Source organism: Muscardinus avellanarius (genome assembly GCF_963383645.1).
Source record: "Muscardinus avellanarius genome assembly, chromosome: X".
NCBI classification, from domain to species: Eukaryota; Metazoa; Chordata; class Mammalia; order Rodentia; family Gliridae; genus Muscardinus; species Muscardinus avellanarius.
In genome coordinates, this window is record NC_137792.1 from 562,862 (window position 1) to 575,361 (window position 12,500).

The 12,500-nt window shown below is 44.8% G+C and overlaps 1 protein-coding gene across 4 annotated transcripts in view; it reads right to left on the minus strand.

Moving 5' to 3' along the window:
- Nucleotides 1-12,500, minus strand: part of NLGN4X (neuroligin 4 X-linked) — a gene marked incomplete at both ends in the record, with an annotated part of 81,591 nt that overhangs the window by 11,278 nt on the left and 57,813 nt on the right. For all 4 annotated transcript variants that reach the window (XM_080718557.1, XM_080718559.1, XM_080718558.1 and 1 more), the window contains 2 exons: nt 3,138-3,927; nt 8,623-8,808. In XM_080718557.1, the coding sequence (XP_080574683.1) occupies nt 3,138-3,927; nt 8,623-8,808 (976 nt within the window). The remainder of the gene's footprint in view (nt 1-3,137; nt 3,928-8,622; nt 8,809-12,500) is intronic.

The following is a 12,500-nucleotide window of genomic DNA, read 5'->3' on the forward strand; positions in this document are numbered from 1 at the left end:
GCGGGGCTTGGTTGCTAAGCAGTGGTTCCTGGGGGCGTGGCAGCCATGTTGGGCGGGGCTTGGTTGCTAAGGAGCGGTTGCTGGGGGCGTGGCAGCCATTTTGGAGGCGGGGCTTGTTGCTAAAGAATGATTACTGGGGGAGTGAGAGCCATGTGGGAGGCGGGGCTTGGTTGCTAAGCAGTGGTTCCTGGGGGCGTGGCAGCCATGTTGGGCGGGGCTTGGTTGCTAAGGAGCGGTTGCTGGGGGCGTGGCAGCCATTTTGGAGGCGGGGCTTGTTGCTAAAGAATGATTACTGGGGGAGTGAGAGCCATGTGGGAGGCGGGGCTTGGCTGCTAAGCAGTGGTTCCTGGGGGCGTGGCAGCCATGTTGGGCGGGGCTTGGTTGCTAAGGAGCGGTTGCTGGGGGCGTGGCCCTGGGATCCTCCCACGTAGGGCTGCTCTCTCTGCTTCTGGCCTCTGTGAGTGCTCAGGCTCCCTCCCGTCTCCCCTTCACCCCACCGTGACCTGAGCTCCACAGACCCGGCATGGCATGGGCGGAAACTCTGACATTTCCAAAAACTACGAGCGAATGTGCCTTCCTTCCCTGCGCTGTGTGGTCAGTCATTTTGGATTATAGCAGTGAGAATGCTGACTAAATCAGACATATACACATGTACATATATGTGCATATGACATACAGATATACAACACATACATATCCGTGATGTACACACATGCGTGTATATAGCACATAGATATGCACTTATGTATTACATGCAATGCATATGCCATGCATTATATAGCACACACATCACTTACAATGTACACATATATTTGCATTACATATACATCACATATAATGTTGCATTTCATATATAATGTAAACATAATGCATATGTGCATCGTATATGATGTAGACATGATGCATATAACATATATAATATATAGAGTGTAGATATACATGTACGCGTATATATATTATATACGTCTACGTAAATGTGCCCTATATATACTTTATGCCACCCACGCAGTGTACATATATGTGAAGTATACCAAAACGTATAGAGAAGCGTACACATTTCTCTTTCTCTAGAAGCCTCCTGGGGTTTACGTATGCGTAGGCTGTAAGCTGCCTTTCCAGGGTCGTTTTATGCTCTGTCAGATGAGGCAAGGTGTAGCCAGCGGGGAAACTCAGCTTCCTAGGGAACCGTCAAGTACATGCGGATCCTGGGAACCATAACACTGGTGGTAATAAACCAGAATCCTTCTCATAGAAACTGTGCTTGACTGAAAACACTTAGGATATAAAGCTAATTATAAAAAGATTCCTGCAGCTACTGAGGGGGGGAAGCAGATGTGTTGTATATGTTGTATCTGTGTGTGTGTGTGTGTGTACGCGCACACCTGTGCAATACAAAAGCATTCTAAACGCGATGCCTAGAGCAAAAATCAGGCCAGAGTAGGAGAAGGGCCACGGCCCTGGTGCAGAGCGCCAGCCTCGATACCCTGCATGGAGGAGGGCAACGCCAGGGGGAGCTCACCACGGGCCGCACGCCAGGCGCTACTGAGCCTCGGGACGACGCACCGTCCGATCGTCTGTCTGTGCGTCTGCTTCTGTACTGATGCATCTAGGTGACGGTCTGCCTGTATCTATTTATCTGTGTATTTACGTATCTATATACGTGTCTCTCTAGGTAGCTATGTGCTGATGTATGTATCTATCTCTCTATCCACCGAGGTCTCTATCTATATCTCTATCTATCCGTGTGTCTGTGTATCCATCTGTCTATGATCTATCTATCCCTCTGTGTATCTCTGAATCTGTTTATGTATGTATCTTTCTATGTATCTATGTATGCATGTATCTATGTATGTCTATGTATCCATCCATGTATGCATCCATCCATATATCATCTGTCCATGTATCTTTCAATACACCCATGTTTTCATCCATCCATCCATCCATCCATCCATCCATCCATCCATCCATCCATCCATTTATCCATGTATCCATCCATCCATTTATCTATCCATCTACCTATCTATCTATTCATCTATGTATCTATCCATCCATTTATCTACATATCTATGCATCTATCCACCTACCTACCCATCCATCTATGTATCCATCCATCCATCCATCCATCCATCCATCCATCCACCCATCCATGTATCCTTATATCCATCCATCCATCTATCCATGTATCCATCTATCTATCCATCCATGTATCCATCCATATATCCATCCATCATCCAGCCATCTATGTATCCATCCATCCATCCTTCCATGTATCTATCTATCCATCCACCTATCTATTCATCTATGTATCTATCCATCCATTTATCAACATATCTATGCATCTATCCACCTACCTACCCACCCATCCCTGTATCCATCCATCTATCTATCCATCATCCATCCATTCATCCATCCATGTACCCATCCATCCATCTATCCATCCATGTATCCATTCATCATCCATCCATGTACCCATCCATCCATCTATCCATCCATGTACCCATCCATCCATCCATGTATCCATCCATTCATCCATCCATTCCTGTATCCATCCATCCATCCATGTATCCGTCCATCCATCCATCCATCCATCCATATATCTATCTATCCATCCATCCATCCATCCACCCATATATCTATCTATCCATCCACCTATCTTTTCATCTATGTATCTATCCATCCATTTATCAACATATCTATGCATCTATCCACCTACCTGCCATCCATCCCTGTACCCATCCATCCATCCATCCATGTACACATCCATGTACCCATCCATCCATGCATCCATCCATCCATCCCTGTATCCATCCATCCATCCCTGTATCCATCCATCCATCCATCCATCCATCCATCCATCCATCCATCCATGTATCTATCTATTCATCTATATATCTATCCATCCATCCATTTATCTACATATCTATGCATCTATCCACCTACCTACCATCCATCCCTGTATCCATCCATTCATCCATCCATCCATCCATCCATCCATGTATCCACCCCTCCATCCCTCCATCCATCCATCCCTGTATCCCTCCATCCCTGTATCCATCCATCCCTGTATCCATGTATCATCCATCCCTCCCTCCCTCCCTCCCTCCCCCCCCCCCCCCCCCCCCGTGCCCGCGGCCTACCCGGTCTTGGCGAAGTTGGTCCAGTAGGTCATGACGACGGCGCTGAGCATCACGTCGTTCTTGGAGAAGTTGCAGGAGAAGAGCTCGGTGGGGCCGAGCATGGGCACCCCGAAGACGTAGGGCACCTCGTCGCCGTGCGCCGCGTCGGCCCAGGCGGGCTTCATGTCGCTCTGGCAGTGGTGGTAGAAGGCGTAGAAGTAGGTGGGCGAGCCGTACTGCGCGTGCAGGTCGGCCGTGGCCACGGCGGGGGCCACCCACTGGTGGTCAGTGAACAGGGCCACCAGCGTCTTGCGGCGCGTCTCGGCGCTGTCCTTGTCCGCCCAGTCGGTGTACATGAACTTGATGGTCTCGCGCAGCGCGTCCTTGCCCTCGGGGTAGCCGTACAGGCTGTCCACGAAGCTGGACACGGAGAAGTCGAAGTCGCTGGCCGCCACGCCGTCCTCGCCGTCCACCAGCCCGTCCACGAAGCGCAGGCCCTCGCCCTGGTTCACGCCCAGCATGATGTCGTAGTTGAGGAACTCGCCCTGCTCCATGAGGATCTGCGGGTCGTCGGGGATCACGTCGCCGTCGATGACCGGCCCGAAGGCCACGTGGTAGGTGGCCGGAGCCACGCCCGGCCGCACCAGGTCGCCGTGCGCGCGCGCGCGCAGGCAGTCCACCAGCTCGGCCGTGTCCAGCATGTTGCAGCCCACGCGGTCGGCCAGCAGGCGCGCGTACTTGGCCGGCTGGTAGTTGACCGCCCAGCTGGACAGCGCCGTGCCGCTCTGGATGATGGCCTTCTGGAACAGGCCTGCGGAGAGAGGGGGACAATAACAGCAACGACGACGATGATGGTAGTAACAACAGCAATGAATAAGACAGAAATGTCTCATCTGCTGAGGAACTTTAAAGATGGCGAAAAATATCTTTCAAATATGTAAGGGTCAAGGATGCTGCGTCCGTCTAAGCGTGCCCGCGGTGTGAGGAGACCGTTCCGCAGGGAGGAGCTGACGGAGGGCAGGTTCGAGGCCAGCCTCGGCCACTTAGCGAGGCCCTCGGTGACCCAGTGCGACCCTGTTTCCAAATAAAATATAAAAGTTTTTAATTTGGAAATGGCAGGTGCCATTTTCGTAAATCCTGGGCAGCACCGGAGGAGGAGGAGGAGCAGGGCTCTGAGCCGGAGCCTGCGCCGAGCACCCCTGGGTGCTGGGGCCCTGGGGTGCTTCGGGCCGGAACCCACTGGACGCCGCCCGGCGGCTTCCAGGGACATTTCGGGGCCATTTTCCACCAGAAATGTGCAGAGGCTGGCTGGAGATTAGTGTTTGAAGCCGCCGAGGAGAAATTAATGTCATTACCGACCTGGGGACGGATTCTGTCCTGGAAACATCCAGGATCAGAGCTTCCAGGAGGCGGGAAGGCGGGTGTGCTGCTTTCTTTCCTCTTAACAAATGTGAACAATCATTTGGGTCACGGCATGAACAATATGTATACATAATATATATACGTATATACATAATATACATATACAGATATATACGTTATATAGACTATATATACATATATACATGATATGTATACAGATATACAGATAGGTACGTTATATATACTATATATACATATATACATGATATATATACATATACACAGATATATATGTAATATATACTATATACATATATACATGATATATATACATATACACAGATATATATGTAATATATACTATATATACATATATACATGATATATATACAGATATACAGATATATACGTAATATATACTATATATACATATATACATGATATATATACAGATATATAGATATATACGTAATATATACTATATATACATATATACATGATATATATACAGATATACAGATATATATGTAATATATACTATATATACATATATACGTGATATATATACAGATATACAGATATATACATAATATATATTATATATACATAATATATATATATGTATATACAGATATATATGTAATATATACATATATACATATATACATAATATATATACTATATATACAAATACGTATATACATATATACATAATATATATACTATATATACAAATATATATATACACATATATACATAATATATATACTATATATACATAATATGTATATACTGATATACAGATATATATGTAATATATATACTATATATATACATAATATATACAGATATACAGATATATACATCATATATATACTATATATACACATAATATATATATAGATATACAGATATACACGTCATATATATACTCTATATACATAATATATGTGCAGATATACAGATATATACGTAATATATATACTATATATACAAAAAATATATATACACATAGTATATACATATATACATATATATATATACATAACACATATATATATATTACATATAATATGTATAAAGTACATACTAGGAAAATATAGCATAACCATGGTTTGACCAAAAAAATAAACTACGGTAAGAAAAAAAATCCAACATGGTTCACAATTTTAATTTTTCTTTTTTTTTTTTTTTGGTGGCACTGGGCTTCCTGGAAGCCCTTCTACGTCCGGGCTTCACTCCCAGACCTATTTTATATTTTTTATTTGGAAACAGGGTCTCCTAAGCCAGGTGGCTGGCCTCAAACCTGCGCCATCCTCCTGTCTTCACCTCTTGAGCGCGGGGATGACGAGCGAGCGCCACCACGCCTGGCTGAAGGAGCTGAGTTTTATACCCAGCCGTATGCACACACGTATGCACGCACACAGGCACACACGCAGGCACACACACACTGACGCACGCTTCCACAGAGGCGCTGGGGGAACATGTCCAGCTCCCTGCAGAGCAGAAATGCAGCCAGTAGGTAGAGCGCTTGCTCAGAAGGCAAGAAAGAGCTGGGCTTTATACCCAGCTGTGTGCACACACATATGCACGCACGCAGGCATGTACGCACTGATGCACACGCCCAGCGAGTCACTGGGGGACATATCTCGCTCCCTTCAGGGCCTATCTGATTTTGTTGGTAGAGCGCTGGCCTAGCTGGCAAAAACGAGCTGGGTTTTATACCCAGCTGCATGTACACACATATGCACGCACACACACATGCACACACTGATGTTCACTTCCGGAGAGTCACTAAGGGGACATATCTCACTCCCTTCAGGGCCTATATGCTTTTGTTAGTAGAGCGCTGGCCTAGCTGGCAAGAGAGAGCTGAGTTTTATACCCAGCCGTATGCACACACGTTTGCACGCACACAGGCACACATGCACTGATGCACACGCCCAGAGAGACGCTGGAGGAACATGTCCTGCTCCCTGCAGGGCTGACATGCAACCAGTTTGGTAGAGCGCTGTCCTAGCGCAGAAGAAAGAGCTGAATTTTATACCCAGCTGTATGCACACACATATGCACACACGTAGGCACACACACACACACTGATGCACGCTTCCACAGAGGCGCTGGGGGAACATGTCCGGCTCCCTGCAGGGCAGAAATGCAGCCAGTAGGTAGAGCGCTTGCTTAGAAGGCAAGAAAGAGCTGGGCTTTATACCCAGCCGTATGCACACACATATGCACGCACGCACACATGCACACACTGATGTTCACTTCTGGAGAGTCACTGGGGGACATATCTTGCTCCCTTCAGGGCCTATCTGCTTTTTGTTGGTAGAGCGCTGGCCTAGCTGGCAAGAGAGAGCTGAGTTTTATACCCAGCCGTGTGCACACACGTATGCACGCACGCAGGCATGCACACACTGACACACACTCCCAGAGAGTCACTAGGGGAACATGTCCCGCTCCCTGCAGGGCTGCCATGCAACCGGTTTGGCAGAGCGCTGGCAAGAAGGAGCTGGGTTTTCTACCCAGCCGCATGTGCACACGTATGCACGCGTGCAAGCGAGCACACACTGACGCACACTCCCAGAGAGTGACGGGGGAACATGTCCTGCTCCCTGCAGGGCTGAAATGCAGCCAGGGGGTGGAGCGCTTGCTTAGTAGGCAAGGTGTCTCTGAGTTTTACACCCAGCTGCGTGTACACACATATGCACACACGCACGCGTGCACACACTGACGCACGCTTCCAGAGAGTTGCTGGAGGAACATCTCCCGCCCTCTAAAGAACCGGCGTGCTGCCAGTTGTTAGAGAGCTTGCTCTGCTTGCAAGAAGGAGCTGGGTTTTATACCCAGCTGCATGTACACGCATATGCACGCCCGCGTGTACGCACACTCCCGGAGAGTCGCTGGGGGGACATATTCTGCTTCCTGCAGGGCTGAGGGTGCAGCTGGGCCATAGAGCGCCCAGCCTTTGTACCCAGCGGCACGCACACACGTACGCACGCACGTAAGCATGTGCACACGCACCCAGAGAGTCGCAGGGGGACTGAGGGTTGAAACCGGGGGCATTCTACCTCCGAGCTAGACCCCAGCCCTATTTTTTATTCTTTATTTTGCAACCGGGTCTCACTGAGTTGCGGAGGGCCTCGCTAAGTAGCTGAGGCTGTCCGCGAACCGCGATCCTCCCGTCTCAGCCTCCCGAATGCTGGGATGATGAGCGTGCGCCACCGCGCCCACCACGGAGGTTACTCTTTATTAGAAGTTTTCTTTAAAATTTTTCTAAGCATTTTTAAAAATTGTTCAGCCGGGCGTGGTGGCGCACGCTCGTCATCCCAGCATTCGGGAGGCTGAGACGGGAGGATCGCGGTTCGAGGCCAGCCTCAGCTACTTAGCGAGGCCCTCCGCAACTCAGTGAGACCCGGTTGCAAAATAAAGAATAAAAAACAGGGCAGGGGGTGTAGTTCAGAGGTAGAATGACCTTGGTACCACAAAATAATAATAATAATAATAATAATAATAATAATAATAATAATAATAAATTTAAGCCGGGCGTGGTGGCACACGCTTGTAATCCCAGCATTCGGGAGGCTGAGATGGAAGGATTGCGGTTCGAGGCCAGCCTCAGCTACTTAGTGAGGCCCTCTGCAACTCAGTGAGACCCTGTTTCAAAATAAAGAATAAAAAATAGGGCTGGGGGTATAGCTCGGAGGTACAACGCCCCTGGGTTCCATCCCCAGAACTGCAAAAAAAAATAAATAAAATAAAATAAATTAAAAAATAAAAAATAAATAGGGCTGGGGGTGTAGCTTGGAGGTCGAATGCCCCTGGGTTCCATCCCCAGACCCACAAAAAAAACAAAAAATAAAATAAACTGGGGAGGGGGAGACCATGAGTTATCCGTTACCCCAGTGGCTGAGATGGGAGGATTGCAGGCCTAGAGGCCAGCCTCAGCACCTTTGTGATACCCTCTTGCAAAAAAAAAAAAAAAAAAAAAATGGATTAAATGTAGCTTTAATCCCCAAGAAAAAAAATTAAAAAGTTAAAACGAGGTTTTTTTTTTTCTGCTAAAGTTTCCCGTGAGGTCCCCGAGACGCACGGGGCTGTGACTCTGTTGCACGTTCGTGTCCTGGGGACGCCGCCGCCTTACCTTCCGAGTAGTGGGACAGGGTCAGCAGGCTGACGCAGGAGGCCCCGGCCCCGGAGCCAAAGATGGTGACCCTCTTGGGGTCGCCGCCGAAGGCGCCCACGTTCTCCTCGATCCACCGCAAGGCCTGAATCTGGTCCAGGAGCCCGTAGTTGCCCTTTGCTGCCTGGTCTCCGGTGCTCAAGAACCCTGCGAAAGAAGAAGACATTTCAGGTCGGGGACTGAACCCAGGGGCCATTTTACATTTCCGTGACATGCGCGGCTCCTTTTTTAAATTTTTTATTTAGTTCTTGAAGCAGGGTCTCACTAGGTGGCTGAAGGTCTCTTTGCTAAGTGGCTGTGATCCTCCTCCCTCAGCCTCCCCAGTGCCGGGCTGGCAGGAATGTACCCCTGTGCCCGGGTTCAGGTAACTTCTTTTAAAGCTTAACTTCCAAAGTCAACTAGAGAGCCTGGGAGGGGTGGACAGAGTGTGGCCCATGGTAGAGATTTTGCTTAGCGTGTATGGAACCCTGGGTTTCATCTTAAACACCAAATAAAATAAAATAAAATAAAAATAGAAAACACAACTTGAGCAGAGACATCATGAGACTTCACTCTTACATATTGTTAAATTTGCCCCTCCTTTTCTCTTCCTTCTTTTATTTCTTTCTATTGTTGTGCTGGGTATTAAACCAGGGGCCTCGTGCTGGGAATTAAAACTAGGAGCCTTGTGCTGGGTATTAAAACCAGGAGCCTTGTGCTGGGTATTAAAACTAGGAACCTTGTGCTGGGTATTAAAACTAGGATCCTTGTGCTGGGTATTAAAACTAGGAGCCTCGTGCTGGGTATTAAAACTAGGAACCTTGTGCTGGGAATTAAACCAGGGGCCTCGTGCTGGGTATTAAACCAGGGGCCTCGTGCTGGGTATTAAACCAGGGGCCTCGTGCTGGGTATTAAAACTAGGATCCTTGCCAGGCGTGGTGGCGCACGCTTGTAATCCCCGCGCTTGGGAGGCAGAGACAGGAGGATCGCACAGGTTCGAAGCCAGCCGCGTGCGCTGGCTTAGGAGACCCTGTTTCCAAATATAAAATGTAAAAAGAGGTCTGGGAATGTAGCCCGGAGGTAGAAGGGCTTCCAGGAACCTCAGTACCACCAAAAAAAAAAAAAAAAAAAAAACCCAAAAAAACCAACTAGGATCCTTGTGCTGGGTATTAAAACTAGGATCCTCGTGCTGGGTATTAAAACTAGGAACCTTGTGCTGGGAATTAAACCAGGGGCATCGTGCTGGGTATTAAAAGTAGGAACCTTGTGCTGGGTATTAAAACTAGGAGCCTCATGCTGGGTATTAAACCAGGGGCCTCGTGCTGGGTATTAAAACTAGGAGCCTTGAGCTGGGTATTAAAACTAGGAACCTCGTGCTGGGTATTAAAACTAGGATCCTTGTGCTGGGTATTAAACCAGGGGCCTCATGCTGGGAATTAAACTAGGATCCTTGTGCTGCGTATTAAATCGGGAGCCTCGTGCAGGGTATTAAAGCCAGGAGTCTGGCGTTTGCCGGCCGAGCTCTCTACAACTGAGCGACACTCCTGGTTTTCTGTTTTTCTATACAGCAAAAATATTACAGATGCATTCCGAAGGCTGGAATACTTGAATCTCTTGTAAAACCCACAGCGTACTGAACCTCCCTATCTGTCCCTAAGGCGCCAGGGGCGATTGATCTTTATTTTAAAACCAAGGAGGGTCCCCTACGCTGACCATCTTGACGTTACTCAAGGGGCCAGATTCGGAATTACCTCTTTGGAGTTGCAAGCCGGGAAATTTGGGGGTTTGATTTGGTGGAAGAAGAAGAAGAAGAAGAAGAGGAGGAGGAGGAGGAGGAGGAGGAGGAGGAGGAGGAGGAGGAGGAGATGGAGGAGAAGAAGAGGAGGAGGAAGTTTAATTATTTGACGTCTCTGGCTCGGACTCTAAGGCCTGTTTTCAAAGCATCCATTAAGTTTAATTAGTTGCACAAATTTTCACATTAACCCATAAATCCATAAATCCGGTTTATGTTCAAATCTGTATTGCGTAAGTTCATTGATTTCCCGCCCTCCTCTCTCTCTCTCTCTCTCTCTCTTTCATTTATTTGTTTTTTTGTAGTACTGGGGATTGGACCCAGGCGTTTTCTTCTACCTCTGAGCTACACCTCCAGCGTGTTTTTATTTTATTTCATTTCATTTTTTGAAACCGGGCCTCACTAAACTGCTGGCGGTCTCTTTGGTAAGTGGCGGAGGCTGGCCTCCACCCCGGGGTCCTCCTGTCTCTGCCTCCCGAGCGCGGGGATCACACTAGATTTTAACATTTTCTCTTCCGGGTCTCTCTACCGTAGTCGGCCGGGGTATTTCTTCTTGTATCATTTCTTCCTTCTGAGACTACATCATTTGTTCATTTCAGGACGTGCTTATTAGGCTGTATCGTCTGCAATTGATATTTAGGCAGAGAAAGACTGGAGCCCCCACCACGCCTGCAATCCCACTGCCTGGGGCAGGGGGCCCGGACGGGAGGGTCGCGGGTTCAAAGCCAGCCCCGGCAACTCGGCGAGGCCCCCTGCCACCCAGCGAGACCCTGATTCAAAATAAAAATAAAAACAGAGCTGGGAGTGTGGCCCGGAGGTGGATGGCCCTGAGTTCATTCCCCAGTAAATAAGTAAGTTGTAAATAATAAATAATAAAAGTAATAAAATTAAAGTCAGAATAATGCCGTGATACACTGAATAAATTGTAAATAATAATAAATAATAATAATAATAATAATAAAATTGCCGTGATACATTGAATAAATTGTAAATAATAAATAATAATAATAAAATTAAAGTCAGAATAATGCCATGATACATTGAATAAATAAGTTGTAAATAATAAATAATACTAAATAAGTTGTAAATAATAAATAATAATAATAAAATTAAAGTCAGAATAATGCTGCGATACATTGAATAAGTTGTAAATAATAAATAATAATGATAAAATTAAAGTCAGAATAATGCCGTGATACATTGAATAAATAAGTTGTAAATAATAAATAATAATAAATAAGTTGTAAATAATAAATAATAATAAAATTAAAGTCAGAATAATGCCGTGATACATTGAATAAGTTGTAAATAATAAATAATGATAAAATTAAAGTCAGAATAATGCCGTGATACATTGAATAAATAAGTTGTAAATAATAAATAATAATAAATAAGTTGTAAATAATAAATAATAATAATAAAATTAAATTCAGAATAGGGCACACGTGGGGTGGGTGTTTATAGATTAACAATGCCCACCGCCGGGGCTTCTGGGCAGGGCGCCCCGTCTTTATTTTATTTTTCATTTTATTCATTATGTATATATCATTTATTTTATTATGTATGTAATATTTACTTTATTGTTTAATTCATTATGTATATATCATTTATTTTATTATATATTTAATATTTACTTTATTATTTAATTCATTATATATCATTTATTTTATTATGTATTTAATATTTACATTATTTAATTCATTATGTATGTATTATTTATTTTATTATGTATTTAATATTTACTTTATTGTTTAATTTATTATGTATATATTATTTATTTTATTATTTATTTAATATCTACTTTATTATTTACTTTATTATTATGTATATATTATTTATTTTATTAATTATTTTATTTATTTATAATTTACTCCATTATTTAATTTATTATTTATTTACTTTATTATTATTCATATTCATAAATTTTTATTAATTTATTTACTTTATTATTTAGTTAATTCATTATTATTTATATATTATTTACTTATCTTATTTAATTTTTTTACTCTATTATTATTTATATATTATTTATTTTATTACTTTTTACCTTATTATTTACTTCATTGTT